At 42.8% G+C, this 24049-nt stretch overlaps 2 protein-coding genes across 2 annotated transcripts in view; both read left to right on the forward strand.

Moving 5' to 3' along the window:
• The first annotated feature begins 29 nt into the window (after positions 1-29).
• Positions 30-20483, forward strand: LOC134448391 (eukaryotic translation initiation factor 3 subunit B). Its single transcript, XM_063198069.1, has 18 exons — positions 30-297; positions 2404-2599; positions 3084-3203; positions 4485-4542; positions 5785-5913; positions 6316-6473; positions 9285-9416; positions 10065-10131; positions 10372-10418; positions 11454-11664; positions 12327-12399; positions 12865-12987; positions 13997-14075; positions 14696-14834; positions 16377-16502; positions 17162-17239; positions 18284-18392; positions 20145-20483. Exons 1-18 carry the CDS (start codon positions 195-197, stop codon positions 20246-20248), a joined length of 2052 nt encoding a protein of 683 aa, XP_063054139.1. The 5' UTR covers positions 30-194; the 3' UTR covers positions 20249-20483.
• Positions 20484-21727: 1244 nt separating this feature from the next.
• The window catches only part of si:dkey-26i13.8 (kinesin-like protein KIF19), a 46561-nt gene continuing 44239 nt past the window's right edge, over positions 21728-24049 (forward strand). The window contains exons 1-3 of the mRNA XM_063198270.1: positions 21728-21781; positions 21947-22299; positions 22627-22707. Coding sequence (XP_063054340.1) covers positions 22258-22299; positions 22627-22707 — 123 coding nt within the window. The 5' untranslated portion in view covers positions 21728-21781; positions 21947-22257. The remainder of the gene's footprint in view (positions 21782-21946; positions 22300-22626; positions 22708-24049) is intronic.

A 24049-nucleotide genomic window follows, 5' to 3' on the forward strand; every position in this document is an offset into this window, starting at 1 on the left:
ACCGCAGTCTAGTCCACAGAATCGCGTGAAGGAGTCGGCGCAAATACTGCGCAACTTCGTTGTCCTCGAAGATCCTGATCTCCCTAGACTTGTCGCTGTGGGTGCATGGTTCTTCAATGATGCGTGTAGGTCTACTACATCTTAATTAGAAATATATTATTCCTGTGTTATTACATTTCGCGACACGTTATCAGATGCAGAACACACTAGACATGTCAGAGGAAGCTGAATTTGACGAAGAAGAGGAGCCTTCGTTCAGCGATACGGAGGACTTTGTGGATGACATCGAGGATGATGGTAAGCTTGGGAAAGAGCCAGGCTTTTGCCTTTGCGGGCCGCTGCTAAAGCTAGCGTGCTAGCCCATGTGTGTTACCTGACATTAATTCTCTGTTCTTCCGCATGAATGAAACCTTACCTAAATGACCACCGTCTTGTATGCCACTGGGTGCAAATCTCCATAAATAGACTGTGGCAATCGCCCTATTTGATGTGATTTTTGAGTGTAGAAGATGACGGACGATGTGTGTGTCTCGGATGCTGACGCAGTCGCAGCATCCTATCTGTAGAACGGGCCAAAATTGATACATTGTTCCCATGCATGTTTTGTGCAATTCCATAAAATACACTGAATGTAAAGTCAGAGGCATGCATATGCACTGACCTCGTTGGTTGTATAACGCCGGTTGGTGTATAATTACACAACGATCAAATATCACTAACATTACAACATTGCAAGACACGTCCTCTCAGCTGTCACTGATCTTAGCCCGGTCAGCCCACCCGGCGACCGGCCTTTCATTCGTGTAATGTGCAACTTTAACATTTCAGTCTTTTGTCATCCCTTTCATAATCTGTTCGTAATACTAACTCAAAAGACGATGGTTGACAACTCAACAGTGCTGCTCTAATGTAGTATTATTTATCCTAGTAGTAGGCTACTGTGTTGTTACAGTGTAACAAACTGGACGAAATCTTAGACTTGGATGGTGGTCAGCCAAGGCCCTTGCTGATGTGTCTGTAATTGACTTATCTCGTGGTGGTTCTTTGTCTATAGTCCTAATCAGTTAAATATATCCTGCACAAAAAACAGTATTGCATTTCTTCCAGATCATCCTAATCAAATGTGTTTAGTTGTAAGCAGCTGGGTCTTTTGGGGGCTATGGGGACTCATCTAAATTATTTTGTAACCTTTTCTGCATGCTTTTTCATTTCATTGTGTCAGGTTTTTTTGTGCTGATTTTAATGATGTTCCCATAGACATTGGGTGTTCAGAATGGCACTTCAAAATACAATATCACTATTTATTTATCATTATATATTTTTTATTTTTGGTGCATATTGTGACAGGACAGTGAAGATGTGTCAGGAAAGTGGTGGAGAGGGAGAAGGGTAGGGTTGGAAGATGACCTTCCATTTGGCTAGTACAAAAAAATGTCTACTAGCCAAATTGGCTGGTGGTGGAAAAAGTTAATTTAGAGCCCTGATTATTATTATTGTAATTATTATTTGACCCTCCTGTTATCCTTGGGGTCTATTTGACCCCTTTCAATGTTTAGCGTCCGAAAAATGCATGATGTACATAATTATTTTGCTTCATATTGGATGACTTTTCTAAATATATGGGGTCAATGTGAAAAAAGTGAAATTTCCACAAAAATGTTTTCCCTAAGTGCTGTACACGTTTTGGTTACATCTGTGTTCCTTGGGGTCAATTTGACCCCACATTATTTTAAGTGTACTAAACATAAATGGAACATCCATATTTTCCTAATACAGTACATGTTCCAATCTGTCTAGATTATGTCAAATACATGAACATAAGTTATTTAGAACAGAACATTTTGCTTTATTTAGGGCTCTGATAACAAATAATATGTATGATGTGGACGAGGGTCAAAAGGGCTTTTTATGTCCCCAACAGAGCAACAGTAAATATCTGAGGCATAAACCGGTGCAAAAGATTTTGCTTCTACTGATTTTGTAGACATTTAAATGGCTGGGGTCAAAATTACCCCAAGGATCACGGATGTAACCTTAATCTGAGGATAACAGGAGGGTTAACTCTGTTTTGTCTGACAACCTCAGAGCTCCTAGTGGAGGTTGTTGAAGAGAGGCCAGGGTCAGCATTGAAAATTATCTTTAACTAATAACTCTTATCAGAGAGTGGGGGGGGGGGGTGCATGCTTATCATTTTTAGCCTGTAATTTCTGTTTCCCCTCGCCCTCTTTTCCTCAAAACCTCAAAATAGTTTAAACTTTTTCTTTGTTTTATGATGTCAGTTGATGTTGCTGTTATGTTTTATGTTGTTACCAGGGACGGTGTGGGTGCAGACATGCACAAATACAATCTTTTGTACTATATTATTTGTCATTATTAAATTCTGTTTTCCCGTCATATCCCTAGAGCTCCTAGCGGACGTTCTTCGAGAGAAGCCGTTGGAAGCGGACGGCATCGACTCGGTGGTGGTCGTGGACAACGTTCCCCAGGTGGGCCCCGAGAGACTGGAGAAGCTCAAGAACGTCATCCACAAAATCTTCTCCAAGTTTGGCAAGATCACCAATGAATTCTACCCTGAAGGAGAGGGGGGTTCAACAAAAGGGTGAGTATATTCATCGGTCATATGTTGTAGAATAGTAATAACAGAGATAGTAGAGAGAGAGAGAAGTTCCATTGGCCCATTGTTTCCGGGTTCTATTATTGGGGGGGAAATCCCCCTTTAGGCAGACCTAGGCAGACCTGAGGACTGTTCTATTCAATGCTAGGAGCATTATGACACGCCCCTTTAGGCAGACCGGAACCTGGTCACGTTAGGTGCCCATAGAAACCTATTATGTTGGCATATCTCTATATACTTAAAGAATCTCTGGTAATAACGTGCATGGCAATAGTGTAAAATTATCTTACGGTCCACATGGGGCCCCTAACTCTAACCTAAGTGCTGATGCCATAGAATCATATTATTAATTGTCCGCATGTCCCTCACTTGATCTTGCTGATATTTTGTTGCTGGTGTTGTCTCATGTAGACTTCTGGCAAATACAATATGCTAACAATATGCTCTGATTTTCCCCCCTCTGTCTTAGGTACATTTTTCTAGAATATTCCTCTCCAAACCACGCCATGGAAGCTGTTAAAAACGCAGATGGCTACAAGCTCGACAAACAGCACACATTCAGAGTCAACCTCTTCACAGACTTTGACAAGTAGGTGTTTTTTTTTTTCATTTAACTCAGGCATGGGATAGGGCACATTTAATTTTGTCTTTTGAAAGTCATATCTCTAAAATGATCGATCATTTTAGGTGCAAAATGATCTCTTGTCCACAAAGACGGACACATAAAAGGACCCTTTCCATAATGTCCCTCGTAAGTTTTTCAGGGTGTGATGAATCCGTAATAACACTTTTGTATTTTGCATGGGATAGGGTACATTTAATTTTGTCTGTTGAAAGTCATATCTCTAAAGTGATCGATCATTTTAGGTGCAAAATGATCTCTTGTCCACAAAGACAGACACATAAAAGGACCCTTTCCATAATATCCCTCATACTGGAAGTTTTTCAGGGAGTGATGAATCAGTAATACCGGTAATACTTTTGTATTTTGCATGGGATAGGGCACATTTAATTTTGTCTTTTGAAAGTCATATCTCTAAAATGATCGATCATTTTAGGTGCAAAATGATCTCTTGTCCACAAAGACGGACACATAAAAGGACCCTTTCCATAATGTCCCTCGTAAGTTTTTCAGGGTGTGATGAATCCGTAATAACACTTTTGTATTTTGCATGGGATAGGGTACATTTAATTTTGTCTGTTGAAAGTCATATCTCTAAAGTGATCGATCATTTTAGGTGCAAAATGATCTCTTGTCCACAAAGACGGACACATAAAAGGACCCTTTCCATAATGTCCCTCGTAAGTTTTTCAGGGTGTGATGAATCCGTAATAACACTTTTGTATTTTGCATGGGATAGGGTACATTTAATTTTGTCTGTTGAAAGTCATATCTCTAAAGTGATCGATCATTTTAGGTGCAAAATGATCTCTTGTCCACAAAGACAGACACATAAAAGGACCCTTTCCATAATATCCCTCATACTTGAAGTTTTTCAGGGAGTGATGAATAGATGATAGGGATGCAAATTATCGATTAATTCATTAATCATTAGTTGATTTACGACTTATGATTAATTGATAAGCAGCGTTTCCCCACGAACTCTCACAATTTTAATACAAAATTGAGATTAAATACTACATTTAAATTAATTCTATTTTTTCACCCAAAAGTGATTAAAATATTCACACTATTCACATCCCTCTTCACACACACTCTTCACATGTCTATTTCACCTGGGTCTCTTGTCAATTGAATTGTCGATTAATTGCGATTAATGTTTTGTAATCGATTAAAGCATTGATCGATTAAAGTCGTTCGTTTGCATCCCTAATAGATGATGAATTAGTGTTTTGTGCTCCTCCTTAGGTACATGAATATCAGTGATGAGTGGGAAACACCAGAGAAACAGCCGTTCAAAGACTTTGTAAGTACTTCCTTTTAAAGCAGTGTTTCTCAAACTTTTCCTGCCATTCCCCCCTTCAGAGGAAGGGTGTCTGTCTGCGCCCCCCTCGAGCAAAATCGTTACGAAAATACAATAAATAGGCTTTCGTAAAGTTTACTAGAGCCTAATATACACGTATATGGCCTATGATGTTCTCTAAATATTAGTGAATAAATGAATTAATATATTGTGATTGTAAAGTGAATGTGTTGACTTAATGGCAAAGCAGAAAAGTATTAAAAAAGAAAAACCTTCTGACTTCACGCGCCCCCCCTCCAATACCTCCTCGACCCCTAGGGGGGCTTCCGACCCACTTTGAGAAACACTGCTTTAAAGTGATGGTTCGGAGTCGATTCACCCTAATGCCATGTGGACCGTGACATCCATGCAGTAGTCCACCCGATGTGTATTCTAACTTGTGCGAACATTAACCGAGTTACCGAGTTATTCGGAATAGTTTAGTACTTTAGCGCTAACGCAACTTGTAGTATCTCCAAACTTACCACACTATGATTTGATGATTTTATATGATTTCAGTGTGGTAAGTTTGGAGATGCTGCCAAGTTCTGTTAGCGCTTGTACTAAGCTATTCGGAATAACTCGGTAACTCGGCTAGTGTTCGCCCAAGGTATAAAACACTTCGGGTTTACTACTGGATGGATGTCACGGTCCAAATGGCATTAAGGTGAATCTACTCCGAACCATCACTTTAATAATCAAATGAAACGGACGCTATGAAATTGGACTTCTTTTGGAGAATGAAGATGTCCTCTCAAAATGCTCCAGCTCCTTCAGTTCTCGCCTGGTCATGCTGAGCCAGTCTTTGTGTTTGTGGACCATCATTATCTACCAGGCCGACACTGAAGACGGTTTTTGAGATGGAGGAAAATTTAAACATCTTGAAGCTCCAAAAGAATCCAGCTGTATGCAGCTGTGCTCACCTTACCACTACAATCTGGACGAATAAGAATTCCCAAAGACATCATAGTGAAAACCGTTGGTACGTTTACAGGGCCTGTGAGAATGATATGTCCGATACATTGTGCATTGTCCCTTTTTAAATTAATAAGCATAAACGTGTGGTGTAACTTGCACAACCAATGGGAGTAAATATATGTATCTCAGTGTGTGCAACCTGCAGTATATCCTACATATAAAATGTGTTACTGTATCGGCCGTAATTGCTTGCTGAAGCTGAACATTTGCCCCCATTAACGTTTCCAGGGTAACATGCGGCACTGGATCGAGGATCAGGACTGCCGGGACCAGTACAGCGTCATCTTCGAGTCGGGGGAGAGGACGGCCATATTCGCCAACGACGCTAAAGAGCCAATCGTCGTGGAGGAGAGAGCGGTGAGTGTAATTACCATGTAATTAAACACAATGAGATGTATGGCAGAGTATATTAAAGAACATATTGTGGTCGTGGAGTGAGTGGTGAATTGAAACAGCCATATACAGTATTAACAAATTAGTCACATAAATGTGTAAGGTAAATTATATTAAAAAACTAATCGTTGACGTGGAGCAAGCAAAATAACCATGTAAGAAACTAACATGCAGAGGTTTTAAGACAAGTTGTCTTACAGTTTTCCAAGTCTTCTCGTTTAATATATTTTGCAGATCTGTCGTCATTGTCTTAGTACCAAGACATTTACTTATTTTATGTGTTTATTGCGCCTTATAAATTCAAGCTTATAAAAAGTGTTGCCAGATGTTGCCTGAATTCCTCATGTATCTCCCACTACACCTCAGCGCTGGACAGAGACGTACGTGCGCTGGTCACCCAAAGGCACGTACCTGGCCACCTTCCACCAGCGGGGCATCGCCCTGTGGGGCGGGGAGAAGTTCAAGCAGATCCAGAGGTTCAGCCACCAGGGGGTGTCCCTCATCGACTTCTCACCCTGCGAAAGGTCCGTTCATATTTTTTCTATTTTTTACTGTTTTTTTTTGTGTTTTTTTTTTTAAAGGTACACAATGTAGGATGACATTGTTTGTGCGGTGCCTGTGGCTTGCCTGTCTCAAAATCTACACTGTCATGAAAAAATGCTGTTTAAATACACTCGCTGTGAGAATTTTTCGAATGAGAAGTGTTTCCCACGACACTCGTTCGGACCGCTCTGTCAAAAGTTGCATTTGGGGTTCTCTGACAGCGGATTGCGCAAGAGGTCGCGAGAGTCATCCTTCAAGTAATAGTGACTCAAAGAAGCATCGGCTGACTCGGGACAGTGATTAATTAAATGTTTAATCCTACCTAGACACAATCCACACACTTCAAGTCTGTACAATGATGTGCTTTCCTGAATCCTGCACCTGTGGATTGACTGTTTTAAATTATATATCTTTTAAAACGCCCTATTGTTTTTATACAATTATTCCCAATGCAGCCATGGTGTCTGACGAGATAAGAGGTGAAATTCAGGTAGCTGAAATGACGGACATTGCTTGCCGTGTGCAGCTCTCTGCCATGATGTGATATGTAAGGGCAGCCGTGGCCGAATGGTTAGAGAGTTGGTCTTTCAATTTAGGGGTTGCAAGTTCGAATCCCCCCCTGACCTCTCCCTACATCTCCATCCATGGCTGAAGTGCCCTTGAGCAAGGCACCTAACCCCACATTGCTCCAGGGACTGTAACCAATACTCTGAAGAAAGAAATAATAACTGTAAGTCGCTTTGAATAAATGAAAGCGACAGCTAAGTGCAATGTAATGTAATGTAATGCGTATGTTGATGGTGCCGGTGAAATCCAGGAGCGCTTCAACAAATTGGCTTTTTAAAGCTGCACCAAAAAGTATATCTAAGTCATTACATTATACTTGCAGACTGGTATCATCACGTTGACTTTCAAGGTAGGAGGGCCAGTCTGCTGTGTTGTCTAGGGCTATTCAGGATGTGCATGACAAGAACATTCTGTGTCTGACCAGAACACTATGCATTGGCAGTCCTTTGCAACCCTAGTGGGCGGATAGTTTCTCATAGTCTGTCACCGGTGGTGTGTGTGTCTGTGTGTGTCTGTGTGTGTGTATGTGTGTGTGTGTGTGTCTCTGGTGGGGGGTGGAGGGGGCTGGGTGGGTCCTCTCTGTCTACAGCTGCACCAAAAACAACAGTGTCTTTGCTACAAGGTCTTGCATTATACTTACACACCGAAACGAACGATCACAATGCCTTTCAAGAGAGGGCCGTCTCCTCTACCGTCTAGTCTAGTCACAAGGTGTCTCACAAGAACACTCTGCATTGGGGGGGGAGGGGGTCCTCTCTGTGTATAGCTGCACCAAAACACAAATGTTTGTTTGCTACAAGGTCTTGGATTATACTTTGCACCGAAACGATCATAGATCATAATGACTTTCAAGGGAGAGCCGTTTACTGCCGTGCCGTCTATCCTAGTTACGATGTGTCTGACAAGAACACTCTACATTGGCATTCCTATGTAACCCTAGTGGGCGAATAGTTTCCTCATCGTGTGTCTAGGGAGGGAAGCTCGCTCTGTCTATAGCCATAGTGTGGAGTAGAAGCTATTTTTAGTCTCTTGCCCTCTTATACTCTATATCAGTGGTTCTCAACTGGAACAGTCTTGGGACCCACCATTTTCCACTCTCATTCGGTCGCGACCCAATTTTTTTAGCAATCAAGTCAATTCAATATAATTCTCAAAATGTAACCAAGACTCGAATGACTGGTTGCACGCTGTCTATCTCGCATAAACATTCAGATTGTATCTATGACGACAGATGACACGGAGTTCACTAGCCTATCAAAATAAAAGTTATAAATTGTTGCAGGAAAAGTTGGATTTTTTTTTTTTTAGAATTATGTTTTTTTTACACCAAGGCTCCGCGACCCACCCATGACCCCTCCGCGACCCACTTTTGGGTCGCGACCCACCAGTTGAGAAACACTGCTCTATATCATGTTCATATGTAGGTCTGTATGTAGGTCTCTGTATTGCGTTTCGGGGACATTCGCCACATGGCTTCCTGTCGTAGTACAAGAACGAGACAGTGTGATACGGGGCAATGTTGGGGCAATTAATATACAGTACACACAACAAAAAATGTACAGTATGCTAAAAAAAATATTGGGCGCGTTGACCCTTGTTTCAGACAGTGCCGTTTTACCAGACAAAAAGCAATAGATAGGTGTTAAATAAAAGTGGTATAATTGTGTTGTTACGCCTAGTGCGTATATGTGATATTACAAAAGTGTTATACGCAAATTGTCTAGAGAGGAGAAGGAATTATTGGCTGGGATATATATTGCCAGTGATGTGCCAGGAACACCACCATTGCGCTTAATAAGCTTGTGCCTCCATTTGGGAGAATTATTTTAAAAGATAGTAGATGACATTTCAGCACCAGTAAAAATGTTGCAAAACGATAGCAGCCAAAATATACCCACACATGCAGACAGTATGCTGAATGTCCATACGAAGACCCAAGAAGATCCACGTGACCACCTTTATGGAAAGGCCAATGTGTCACAACTCTGGACCATTTCTCCCTGATAAATGCTGTCCATAGCTGTACTAAATACCGTACTATATAAACGTGTGATAAGGTTCATTACAAGGTTTTTGATGAAGGTGTTGCGTTGTCTATTTCAGGTACGTGGTGACGTTCAGTCCCCTGAAATGGCGTCCATAGCTGTACTAAATACTATATAAACGTGTGATTAGGTAGGTTCATAACAGGGTTGTTGATGAAGGTGTTGCGTTGTCTATTTCAGGTACGTGGTGACGTTCAGTCCCCTGATGGACACCAAGGAGGACCCCCAGGCCATCATCATCTGGGACATCCTGACGGGCCAGAAGAAGAGGGGCTTCCACTGCGAGAGCTCCGCACACTGGCCCATCTTCAAGTGAGCAATATACTATAATATATGGGCAGTCATGGGTGAGCGATTAGGGCGTCAGACTTGCATCCCAGAGGTTGCCGGTTCGACTCCCTACCCGCCAGGTTGGTGGGGGGAGTAATCAACCAGTGCTCTCCCCCATCCTCCTCCATGACTGAGGTACCCTGAGCATGGTACCGTCCCACCGCACTGCTCCCCATGGGGCGCCACTGAGGGCTGCCCCCTTGCACGGGTGAGGCATAAAATGCAATTTCATTGTGTGCAGTGTGCAGTGTTCACTTGTGTGCTGTGGAGTGCTGTGTCACAATGACAATGGGAGTTGGAGTTTCCCAATGGGCTTTCACTTTCACTTTCATACTACATAGATTCATAGGACCATCTTCAGCTGAGGCAGATGCTCCTTTCAGATTTCTGTTGTCAATGTCTCTTGTGTTCTCTTCTTTCTTTTCTTTTTTTATCCATTCGTTGTTTCCGTCATCATGACTTTTTGTTTAGAGCACACTAGAAGGGATAAATGTGCTTGGAAGTAGGAAGTGGAAGAGATGATGTGTTAACGTGTATTAAGTTCAAGGGAAAATTAAAACTAATACAAAATAAAAACGGTCTCACCTGGTTCACCGTACTCACTTACATGATTTCCTCATTCACACACAGATGGAGTCAGGATGGGAAGTTCTTCGCCAGGATGACACAAGACACACTCAGTATCTACGAGACGCCGGTAAGAAACTCATACATACACACATACACACACACACACACTATCCAAAATGGCCACTATGGGGGGAACGATCACCATCTGTGCATATCAATTTCATAAATGTGCAGTACCGTATGTGAGTTCTATTGTCCCTTCGAAAGGGGAAGAGTGTTGGTGTAATTTAACCTGGTGCAATGCTTGTAAAAAAAGAATTCAATATTGCATGCAAACATTTAACAAAGCTATCCTCTCTCTTCACAGTCTATGGGCCTCTTGGATAAAAAGAGTCTAAAGATCAGTGGAATTAAGTGAGTATGCCGTTGTCAATTTTCATCACAGAGCTTTCCAAGCACCATGTATCACAGATTGCTTAGTCTTGAGTACACATACCTTTATGCTCTAATATGCAAGCTTGTGATTTTAGACTTACTGTAAGTGCGTGGGACACACACAGATGCCCAATGTGAATGTACTCTGTGAACTTGAATTGGTAGTTTAATTAGTTTGCCAAAAGAGGGCACCATTTGTCCACCACTAACAATCCTTCTGCCTAAATATAGTCAATGGATATCAGTGTTTCCCATACATTGAGGAAACTATGGCGTTTAAATTTGGCCGCCATAGTTTATTAAAATGTTTAAAAAACATTTGTTAATTTTTATTTTTTTTACTTTTCAACTTTTTTTTAAAAAACGATTTCCGTTTTTTAAAAACGATTTGAAAAACGATTTCCTTCGCATTTACCTCCTGGAGTAAATACATCCTATAGACAAAAAACCATGAGTGCATGAAAGACAGAGGGATCAAAAGCCTAGTCAAGTTGTTGCAGTTAGTATATTAACTTGGGTTTGGGAGAAATAAAAAAGGGACAGTTGGGATGAGTTTACTGACACTCCCAAGGCTTTTTCATTGCATAGACACCTGCATGAGGAACGAATGAAAAGTGTGTTGCAAACAGAAATGATTCACTGTGCAGCATGTCATTTCTCAAAACATAAATGGCTGAAATGTAGATCTATAGTTTCTCCATGTGCCAATGTCATACTTTACTCATTGTTTTGCCTTTTTGCATTTATGAATTTGAATGAATTTCCACGCCCCCCCCAAAAAAAAGACCCGCGTGAAATACCCCCCCCCCCCCAACAAAAAACCCTCCGGCTGCCCCCATAGTTTCCAAAATTTCTGTGGGAAACACTGGATATTCTATCTGTAATATCCATAATATCAATGTTTTTGTCTGTAACAACACAATGCTCTATGGAACAAATTTTATATTGACGTCGATAAAATGCCAAATTCATGTGAACAACCTCCGTAATGTTCCTCCTTTGCCCTGTGATCAGGGACTTCTCGTGGTCGCCGGGTGACAACATCATAGCGTTCTGGGTTCCGGAGGACAAGGACATTCCGGCGCGCGTGACGCTGATGCAGCTTCCGTCGCGGCAGGAGATCCGCGTCAGGAACCTCTTCAACGTAGTGGACTGCAAGCTGCACTGGCAGCGCAACGGGGACTACCTGTGTGTCAAGGTGGACCGCACACCTAAGGGAACACAGGTACGAACAAAGGGTTAAAGGGGTATGCCACTATTTTGGAGCTTAATACAGTTAAAATCGTTGGCCAGGGTTTATAAAGGTTGTAAAGTGTCTTACTTTTCATGTAAGCCTGGGAATCCGAGAGCACGGAGATGTGGAAAGATAATGACGCATATTACTCGACAAATGGAAGCTTGCCGTTTGTTTGGATACAACAGACATGATTGGCTGATGATGGGCTATGTATACACCAAATTATCAAATTTTAACGGCAAATAAAAGGCCGTTGGCAATTGTAAACCACTCCTCCCCTACGAGAAATTCAGTAGGCGGTCTCCAGACCATATCTCACCTGTGATATGGTCTGGTGTGCAGCAGGCAACCACACACCTAAAGTAACACAGTTTATGGTCTAGATCGAAGAATGTCCTAGAATGGGGGTTTTTTTTGGTATGTGAAATGAACACCATTTGAAAGAAAGATCAGCTGTGAGAATAGGTTTTGGAGCAAACATGACAGTCTTGGACATAATGTAATCCCCATACTACACTGCTTGAAGATGATGTGGTGCCGCACTAAAAAAAACAAGTAATGTTTTCCCTTCCTATAAACTGTTGACTCCATTGTTCTAGTAATCCTTTGAATATGACCACTAACTTCTGTCCGCCTCTCCGCTGTTGCAGGGTGTTGTGACAAATTTCGAGATCTTCCGCATGAGGGAAAAACAGGTGCCAGTAGACGTGGTGGAGATGAAAGGTCAGCAACATCTGGAACTTTTCCCAGTGCAAAGAACAATGTTATAATTTCCTTGCAAAACCCACTCAACTACATGCACATATTGTACATACAAAACACTAGTATAGAGAGAAACGTGCTTGTATTCCACCAGCAAGCGTCTTTGAGTGCTATGAGAAACACTTGATAAAACTTTTATTATTATTATTATTTAAGTTGTGATAGGCCACCGCTCATCTGTTTAGAATGTGCAGGATTCAGTAGAAATTTCTGTATAAAAAGAAGACAATCCGCACACTTCAGGTCTATTTTTGTGCAAAGAAACCTTACTTGACTTGATTATTATTATTATTAAAAGTGCTAACCTCATGTAAAATATTGCTGGAAATTGAACCTTCAATTTGACTCACTCCGGATAATAAGTTCTTCTTTTATTCATAACTAAAATCTCAACATTTACGGTGAATCCTTATCCCTCCTCCACAGAGAGCATCATAGCGTTCGCCTGGGAGCCCAACGGCAGCAAGTTCGCAGTGCTTCACGGGGAGTCGCCCCGCATCAACGCCTCGTTCTACCACGTCAAGAACAACGGCAAAATCGAACTCATCAGTGAGTACCGCCAAAGTCCGTCTTCATGAGTTCCTCCACTCGGCGGCCATCTTGGCGACGCCTTCGGGGCAGCTATTTTGGGCAGCTTTTTCTCTATACTCAATGACAAGCGCAGCTCCATAGGCATGAAGAGGTGTTCACACTCTGCTTCTCTTCTGAAGAAGCTCTCCTGCAACTTTATCTTGCATCATGACCCACAAAATACTCTATGAAGGGAATATTCTTGACTGATGCATTACTAGATTCAGCTAAATTTGTTTTGAAATCCTGAAACAAATCCCTGAATTTGTAAGAAAGGGCAATGAGTGCGTTTATATGCATTTCAGTATCCGAGGCATCTCCCTTTATAATGCTATTCGGGATAAGGTTTTTATATGTGCACAGAGTGTTCTATCCAAGTCTACATTCCTGGCCGTTATAGAACTCAAATACTTGTAGCCTGGATAGCAGCAACAGCGTTGTACGGGAAGCCCCTGTATTCGGGATAAGGTGTTTACATGGGCCCATATCCTGAATACTCCACCTAGCATATCCCGATTTCTCAAAGTCCGGAAAAGGGGGTTATCCGGGATACTGAAGTCGGGAAAGGGTGTTTATATGTTCAAACGCAAATTCGGGATACACTTCGAAGAGGGGATGTCTGCGCTTCAGCCTAGGTTGCAAATTTTGTGATACTTCATATCCCGATCATATCCGGGATACTGAACTGCATGTAAACACACTCAGTGTTGTCCATCAGAATTGTAATGCATGCAGTTATTCCAATTAGTTATTTCAATAGGTAGCGGCAACTGAGACTTTCTCTCTCTCTCTCTCTCTCTCTCTTTCTATCTCTCTCTTTCTCTCTCTCTCTCTCTCTCTCTCTCTCTGTCTCTCTCTCTCTCTCTCTCTGTCTCTGTCTCTGTCTCTCTCTCTCTCTCTCTCTCTCTCTCTCTCTCTCTCTTTGTCTCTCTCTCTCTCTCTCTCTCTGTCTCTCTCTCTCTCTCTCTCTCTCTCTCTCTCTCTGCAGAGATGTTTGATAAGCAGCAGGCCAACAGCATCTTCTGGAGTCCACAGGGACAGTTCCTGGTGCTGGCTGGACTAAGGAGGTAAGGTGTGTGTGTGTGTGTGTGTGTGTGTGTGTGTGTGTGTGTGTGTGTGTGTGTGTGTGTGTGTGTGTGTGTGTGTGTGTGTGTGTGTGTGTGTGTGAGAGAGAGAGAGAGAGAGAGAGAAAGAGAGAGAGAGAGAAAATCTCCATTTTGCCAATGGTTCATTCAAAAGCGCTAAGAATTGTAAATTGAAGACACAAGGTAGGTATAAAAGGTTGATTACCGGTAATTACTTTCCCAAGTTGGCTTATGCTTAAATGAGTCAAAAGTAAGTGAACGGTTGGTCTCCCAACCACTTTTGCGACGTGAAAAAGAATACTCGTAGGAAAAACAGACTTAACGTGCCACAGGAGAGATATTGTCATTTGTATTCGTTGTTGGATTCACACAGCGAGGGGAGTTTAACAGCATTATATTCAAGGACCAGTTAGATTAACAGCATGTGTAGATTTTGAGACAGGCATGCCGCGTGCACCACGCAAATTCAGCCAAACTGCAGAGAGTGACTTTATTAAATTATAAATATGAATAGTTTGAGAATGAGAGTGAAAAAACATTACTTCTTTCCTCCTCCACCCCTCCCTCCTTCTCTCCTTCTCCTTCTCTCCTCCTCTGCCCAGTATGAATGGTGCTCTGGCGTTCGTGGACACGTCAGACTGCACCATGATGAACATTGCGGAGCACTACATGGCATCGGACGTGGAGTGGGACCCCACGGGGAGGCACATCGTCACCTCAGTCTCGTGGTGGAGCCACAAGGTCATTGTCATTACAATACATTGTATCTAGTTAGGTACAGGGTATTGGTTTAAAGGGACACTGTGTGAGATTTGTAGTTGTTTATTTCCAGAATTCATGCTGCCCATTCACTAATGTCACCTTTTTCATGAATACTTACCACCACCATCAAATTCTAAGTATTCATTATGACTGGAGAAATTGCACTTTTCATACATGAAAAGGGGGATCTTCTCCATGGTCCGCCATTTTGAATTTCTAAAATAGCCATTTTTAGCTGCAAAAATGACTCTACTTGGATCATACTAGAAAATATTTGTTTATTACTTTAGTAACTTAAGTATTACTTAAGTATTACTTTATTACTTAGTAAACGTTCATGTAAAGATCACATTTGGCAATAGGCAACCCAGTTTCAATAAGCAGCATAGTTTCAGTACCTTTTTTGATCATTTCCTGCACAGTGTTCCTTTAAGTCCCACTGAGACACACATGGTCACATCTGTTTCATGGTGGAACCACATGGTGAGGAGAGACGCATGACAAGTGGGTACTGGGTATTGGGTTAGTTAGGTACAGGGTATTGGTTTAAGTCCCACTGAGAGATCCGTCGTCACCTCAGTGTCATGGTGCAACCACAAGGTGAGGAGAGACACATCACAACTGGGCCTGTCCATTATCATGATCATTGCAATAGCAATACTAATACATGCGTACTGTATGTGAAAATAAACAGTTGCTGTAAGTGCAGGGTATTGGTTTAAGTCCCACAGGGAGATACATTGTCACCTCAGTGTGACATCACGTGACATATTTGCCCAGAACTAATCGCACAACTGACAACTTGTGTCAGCCATGACATTAGATGATCAATATAAACATGCTGAAGGTTAATTATACTGACTGGTGTTGACTTCCTCAGTATAATATGCTAAGTGTAGCGAAGGGGAATAGAGTTGCCCAGCTGGGACTCGAACCCAGACCCAGACTGGCGAGACAGTCAGAACACACCCACAACCCTAGTGATGGTCACTCCATCACACTAATGGTGCATTCCAGTCCCTAGTCATCCTAGTAGGAGATCGCACTTATCCTACCTGGATATTTCAGCTGCCGTTCCTGACAGTTGAAGTGGAAGTTCTACATCCATGGCAACCGCCGCGGTTCAGCTGACTTTAGCGAGGTGTTTTGATACGAGCCAAAAAAGCCATAATAGTTATTACTCTGTCATATGTTACATTTATGTTGACACAATATCATGTAATAACACAAAGTTTGTGCTGAGTAAAAATTGCTGTGTTTGGAACAGCTGCACAAAAGAGAAATGGAGTTTCACTATCTCTTGACATTTTAAATAACGGCTCCATGGGCGCCGCCATTATTATCCGACTTCGATTTGTTGAGGTGGGAGTAGTGCGAGTCACCCCGACCTCGCTAGTTGGAGCTCCCACTTCGACTGGCGTTCCAGAGCGTTTTTCGTAGTAGGAGGTTGGATAAGTGCGATCTCCTACTAGGATGATTTGGGACTGGAATGCACCATAAGAATGAACGTTTGTGTGCTAGGTGGACAACGCCTACTGGCTGTGGACCTTCCAAGGCCGTCTGCTGCAGAAGAACAACAAGGACCGCTTCTGCCAGCTGCTGTGGAGGCCGCGGCCCCCTACTCTCCTGAGTGCCGATGAAATAAAGGTAAAGCCGATGCGCGAACACACACACACACACACACACACACACACACACACACACACACACACACACACACACACACACACACACACACACACACACACACACAGGGCCGCTGACAGCTTTTGCTGGGCCCAGGACAAAGTCAGCTGAAAGGGTCCCCTACACAATACATTCAAAAGTCATCTGAAAGCCCCCCCTGTCGGCGGGCCTGCGCGTGCACACACACACACACACACACACACACACACACACACACACACACACACACACACACACACACACACACACACACACACACACACACACACACAGAGCAAACAGTGGCAGACTACCACCATTAACCACGACACACAATCCATTTCAGCTGATCTGCAGATAAGAACAAACAGATAAGATGTTGGCTGAGGAATGATGTACCATTTAATTGACTAGACTCAATTTCCTTGTGTGTGCGTGTGCATGTGCGTGTGCGTGTGCGTGCGAGTGCGCGTGTGTGTGTGTGTGTGAACGCAGAGAGAGCGTGAGCATAAGAGAAACCCTTGGAAAACACCTTGTTAATTGTAGATCTTATCCGACCTGTTCTGTATTACAGTACCTGTTCTGTCCATCTTAATGAGTGTATTGATTGGGATTGTCTCTCCATGCTTTACCTCTGGCAGCTGATCAAGAAGGACCTGAAGAAATACTCCAAGATCTTCGAGCAGAAGGACAGACTCAGCCAGTCCAAGGCCTCCAAGGTTGGACAAATTCTGAATTTTGAGTTTTATCTCTGAAAGCTGAAAGCTTTCAAGTCCCAAAATGAGTTCAGTTTCTTATATTTTCTTATATACTTTATATCACTATACATGGGTTTTTTTTGTTTATAAATACGGTGTTGTGAGGAGGGACAAGACACTGGCAGCCAACCACGTGAGCAAATTTTTTGAGAACAATCAGAGGTCGAGATGTGCGCAACCAGGGTCGCACAGGCAGGGGAAACCAAAAATTGAGAACCCAGTGGTGTAGTCTATTTTTTTATGGTGGGTGTACTGTATTTTTGAGCATCTTTTGAAGTGGGTATACTGTATATATTTATGCTATTTAAAACAATGGATCAATCAATTTTAAGTGGGTATACTGAAATCCCTGAAATTTAGAAGTGGGTATAGTCCGTATACCCGCGTTCTACGTAGACTACACCACTGTGAGAACCCATGTATTACAATTGCCTTTTGTACTTTGTTTTACCCTAAATACGTATGGCACTTAGTGGTGTGGATTGGCACTGCCCTCACGATCCGATTCGATCACGATTCGGGAGGTAGCGATTCGATTCTATGCGATCCGATCCGATTCAATTCTACAATGCATTGCAATGCATTACATTGCCACTGAAAGTAAAGCAAATGTTTAATCAGTCATGATGAGGCAATACAAGTAGTCAGATACTGAGCAACAATTTATTGGCTGTTGTCTGTATCAGTCTGTATCAGTCATGTAATGTTTAATTAACATTCATTTGCTCCTGAAATATCCATGGAAGTAATTGAAACTTAGAAAAATTGCCGGATCGATTCTGAATCGTCCATGCCCCGCATTGGATTGCATCGCCGAATCGATCATTGTTGACACCACTAATGGCACTTTACTTCATTTATGAGCTCCTACATCACTCGAAGATGAAAAAATATAAATAAAAATGTGTGTTGCATTTGTTTGCCTCGGCACAACAATAACGTGTGGTGGTTTCCCCCCTGTGCCTGTGCCTGTGCCTGTGCCTGTGCCTGCCTGTGCCTGTGCAGGAACTGGTGGACAAGCGGCGCCTGATGATGGAGGAGTACCGCAGCTACAGAGAACAGGCCGCGCAGGCATACACAGAACAGAGGGAACTAAGGCTACAGCTACGAGGAGGTAATACTAACACACACTCACACACACACACACACACACACACACACACACACACACACACACACACACACACACACACACACACACACACACACACAGCAGGCCATGCAGGCATACACCGAACAGAGGGAGCTACGGCTACAGCTACGAGGAGGTGATACACACACACACACACACACACACACACACACACACAGCAGGCCATGCAGACATACACTGAACAGAGAGAGCTATGGCTACAGCTCGGAGGAGGTGACACACACACACACACACACACACACACACACACACACACACACACACACACACACACACACACACACACACACACACACACCCCAGAGGATAACATTTTTCAGGTCACATGATTCCCGTGGAATGGGAGTCAAAATGTTATCAATCCCATGATTGGAATGGGGCGGGAATGAAAAGGAACGGGAGTGGGAATGCCAAAAATCATATCTGAAACAACCAAAAGTACACCCGTCCATTGTTAGTTGTTTTTCAGTGAAACACAATCAAAATTAGTTAGTCAAAAGGACTACATATCCAACAGTGCTTTGACTTCCCATCCTTCTGATTTTTACTTGCTGATTGAACGTTACTCGATGGAACATTAATAACAAAATCGAAACACACAGTTGAAGTGATGGGCAAGTTGTGACAGAGTTTTCTGACATTAGTATCATACCTGTCTGAATCTGAATGTGTGTACCTGACAGTGTTAGGCAGTTTTGCTGTAATGCAGTAATGTAAGGCATTACAGGGCAAAACTCTGTTGTAATATTTACTTAGTTACAATGCTGAATAACTTAAGTTACAATACACTACAATGACCTGGATTTTAGTGCTATTCAGTGTGGTGGGTCAGAAAGAAGCTACTCTTGAAGATGGTAGTCAAAAGAACTACATATCCAACAGTGCTTTGACTTCCCATCCTTCTGATTTGTACTTGTTGATTGAATGCTGCTCTACATTAATAACAAAAATGAAACACGTGAAATTATTGTTGTGACAGAGTTTTCTAACACAGGCCTGTAGTATACTGACCTGGTTCTCACGCGATGGTTAGAACATTGTCAATCGCTTAGCTCTGGAAAGGTGTGGGTGTGTTCAAAACAGCACGACCCTGATTGGAGAATTCACGTGGCTTTTTTTGAATCACTACTACTTCAACCACTGACTTGTATATACCCCGCCCCGCGATTCTGATTGGATAAGCTGTGAAATTTCTGATTCCATTCGGGCTTGTCTAAGATTTCCAGACCCTCGTGCGAGCTCACGAAGTTGAGCGGAAATGCACAGAGGGTCTGCGTGAGAGCCAGGTTAGCAGTAGTATATACATCCATACTAGAGGATGACATTTTTCAGGAATTCCCGTGGGTCCCGCGTGTCCTGCGGGATTCCCGCGGGATGGGAGTCAAAATTTTAAAGATGAACGGGAGCGGGCAGGAGCGGGAATAAAAATGAATGAGAGCGGGAATGCTTGCTTATTTTTTCATTATAAAAGCCTATGAAACGGGAGTGGGATTTATTTTGAGTGGGAGTGGGCAGGATTGGGAGACATTCTTTTCAGGACGGGACGGGATGGGATTTGTTTCTTTTACTCCACTCCGGAACGGGACGGGATGGGATTTTTTTTCTGGGACCGGGATGGGACGGCAGTGAAAATCCACTCCCGTGTCATGCTCTAATCCATACCTTTCTGAATGTGTGTATCTGACTTATTATCTTCTCCTCTTCCTCCCACAGGTGTAGACACAGACGAGTTGGACAGTAACGTGGAGGACTGGGAGGAGGAGACCATCGAGTTTTTCATAAACGAAGAGATCATTCCTTTGGGAGACCTGGAGTAGGCCTATTTGTAAACAATGCAAATAAAGCCAGCTCTGACATGGTACACAGGTTTTACCCTATTACTAGGTGAAGGACATGTTTTAAAGAAGAAGAAAATGAAGGGAAAAAAAGAGCAAAGGATTAAAGGGTTAAAAAAAAGAATAAAAAGAATACAACTCATTGTTGAGTAGGTTGTGTGGCTACAAAAAAACTGCCCACGGCTGTATTTGGAAATAAAACTTTTAAATTAATTCACTGCGTTTTTCATTGTTTTAATATTACAGGTATGTTTATGTGTGTATTTTCCAAAGGCGGCATTGCGCCTTGGGACTTGACGGCTGCTGTGTGCGTAGGTTCCAATAGCATAGCAGCCTGGATTCAGAAGTTACAATCCAGTGCCACATGTTCCAAACCACCTGTTCTTACCTGTCCAAATCAACCAGGTGACTGCACTAATTGAACAAGTAAAACCAGGTCTTTTGTAATGTTAACATTTGGCAGCTTTAATCTCATCTGCCTTTGATAATAGTTAATTACACTAACTATAACAAAATATATTTTTTTCTTCTCTTTTCTCTATTCTTTAGCACAGTGTTTCCCAACCAGGGGTACGTGTACCACTAGGGGTACGCGAGCACACTGCAGGGGGTACTTGGAAAAATTCAATTTTAACAAATATATGGAGCTTAGTTACATTGGGATGGAGAAAGCGATATAGAACTTGACTTAGGGGGTACTCATGGCACAATGAAAAGGCTTGGGGGTACACAAGACAAAAAAGGTTGGGAAACATTGCTTTAGCACATTGAATGGCATTTATGTATGATAATGCGCTACATAAATATTTTTATTGATTGATTGATTGATTGGATTGGTTTCTAGCTTCTGAATCCAGGTTGCTCATCACTGTGGTGGTCATGGAGCAGTAATGACTTGCACACCTCTATGCTGATGCAATAATAAACATATGAATGGAGAAAAAAAGAAAAGTGCTAGCCAAGCGAAACTTAACAGTCAGCCAAGCTATCCTCAGTGCAAGTTTGTATATGATAAAGTTATTACATGCCACGTCAGTGCTGCTATAAGGCTCCACACTTCACATTCTCCTGCCTGCAGCACTTCACCAATTAAAAGTGAATAATTGAACAATTGATGAAGCTTAGCTCAGAGTGTTTCGTGCTTTGAAACTTCAGTTTTGTAGCCATGCTTTAACTAAAGTTCAGGAACTTCACATAGTAGCCCCTAATGTTTGCTGAATGCTGAAATACTTCAATCATTTCAGTAGGTCGCCTGCTCCATGCATGACGACCACATATAGCTTGTGCCTCTTGCGCGCCGTCTCCATGGGGACGAGACGTGCTGCGCCCGAGGGACAATGCATGGTTAGGGGTGGCAGGGGGGGTGGTATGTTATGTAGGTCGACCTACCGATGTAAACATTTGACTCGCCGTGCTGAAGCGATGGACAGAGTATCCGTAAATTATTTCGAGATCTGGCGTAGTCCTACTTAGGCCTACGGTACCGTGGCCATGTGGTAGTCTACAAGTAACCAGGTGTGGGTGAGTTTTACAGTTGTAGTTGAATATCGCACTCTAGATGCTACTTCAAGGTGTGCTATAGTCATCATGTTTTGACCGAGGAATCCTTGGTTTAGTATCAATAGTTGCGTCCGAAGGTGGAGACGTGTTGACATCATGGTGCATTCTACAAACCCACAGGTGGGTGAACACTGAGACGCGCCTTAACAGCGTCCCTTGACATAGCCTACTTTTCCCCGCGTGCGTCTCCACTACTTCCGCAACAGATCTGCTGTCCGGTTTTGAAAGAGTGGATTATCCCCTTTGATGGACCAATGAGGACAGCGCAACAGTCGTCCGGTCACCTGGATAACGAGAGCGCAGGCCTATGGAGTGGAAACAGACGCTTGGTGGGATCTGTGGAAGCGCACTCGCTATGAATTTTGTCTGCGGGTGACACGGACAGAGTGCAAATTATGGATTTAATTACTTTCTAAATACTAAACACAAACATGAAAGACTTACCTGTGGAATCAAAAGACCACCAACTCACGGTAAGATATCTGACGTCTTGATTGCGCACTTGGAAACAATGCTGCACCGCGATTCAGGTCATGTAAATAAAACATGACTTGACCTAGGCTGGCAAGTGTCTTCGAACTGTTCTAGTCTACTTTCTCCTCTTGATCTTTTGACCCGTGTGTAGTGCAGCATAGACTTTTGGCTATGTCGGCTATTGTTAATTGTTTACTTAAGGGAAATCTAGAGAGAGACTTAATAGTCTGACTCTGCTTAGGCCAATTAAGTTAAGTAATAAAGCCTATATTTTAGATCGCAAAGGGGTATTGTTAGTAATCACACGTATGGATATGTACATGCAGGTGGCACTGCGTATCCGCCCACTGAATGAGGCCGAAATGGACGAAGGGGCGTCGGTGGTGGCCCAGCGCGTGGACGACCAGGTAGGCTATTATGCAGCTCAAAAAACACCCCCCTTTAGCCTAGTGTACAACATAAACACCTACCGGTAGGCTGCATGCACAGAGACGGATTAAGACTCAACACAACTGATCAGTTTTTTTCCATATTGCATCTTGTCCCAATTCTGCCATTTTTCACTTATGTCCAGTCAGGGCCCCCCCTCTGGCAGTTGGGGGCCCCCTAGGCTGCAGCCATATCTAGTCTGTGCGTTATTCCGGCCCTGTGCATGCACCATGGGACACATGCAGCCCCATGGATCACCAGTGAACCACAAGGGAGCTGAGGATGATGATGCAGATGATTTTGAACAACATCATGGAACAACACAGTGGGACACACACTGGGATTTAATATTATGTCATTATTTTTTTTCTAGGACAGTCAAAAAGATGAGGCGCACACAAGGCTTGCAGGTTCAAAAGGTGTATTGTGACTGACAAATTAAAAAAAGAAGTCAACGGAAAATATCTGGAGCTACAAACGTTTCGGATCTAGTCCATTATCAATGTCTCCAGTAGGCGCAGACGCCAACTTTCTTTGTTTCCTTACCATTATTTTTTTGTCTGCCATCTGAAAAGAAAAGCAACGCATGAATACTAGGAATCAGATAAACAAAGAACTGCTGTCTGTTTACCTCTGCACGGTTACCTATCCCATGATGCTTTAGATAATGTCAAGTGAACACATTCAAAAATCTAGTGGTGGTTAGGAGAAGAAAAAAAAACGCTTCCATTGCTGGAAATTGTGATACCATATTAGACATACATGATTTCACTTTTAAACATCCATATGGGTACCCATACACTCAGTGCAGATAACAGTACTAACGTTTGGATGCTGACTGACCACACGCCTGTGTGCAGTGGGAGTAGCCTTCACAGCCTATGCTGTGGCTACGCATGCTGCTACGTCTGCTTACTCTGTGGCTGTGGGGCTAAATTTCCCTAAGTCATTAGCTAATCCACTTAACATGCGATGAGAGAGATGAGGGAGGGAGGGAGGGAGGGTGAGCGCGGGAGAGATCTGTATCCCCGGTGTCTCTCCCCGGTGTGTCTGTCAACCAAAACATTAGGCTACTGTAGACGGTTACATGGCACTATTCAGACGTGCCGCTATTCAGACATTGAATTGATTGTCTGAAAACCAGCACGTTTCCCACAGAAATATGCCATTTCTGTGGTTTGTTCTACGTTGCTCAGGTTTTTTCAGGAGAGCGCATGCAGTTAACCTAACCCTAACCACAACCCTATCTGGTGTGTGAATAGCGGTATGTCTGAATAGCGGTATGTCTGAATAGTGGTATATCTGAATAGTGGTATGTCT

Source organism: Engraulis encrasicolus, chromosome 1 (genome assembly GCF_034702125.1).
Source record: "Engraulis encrasicolus isolate BLACKSEA-1 chromosome 1, IST_EnEncr_1.0, whole genome shotgun sequence".
NCBI lineage: Eukaryota > Metazoa > Chordata > Actinopteri > Clupeiformes > Engraulidae > Engraulis > Engraulis encrasicolus.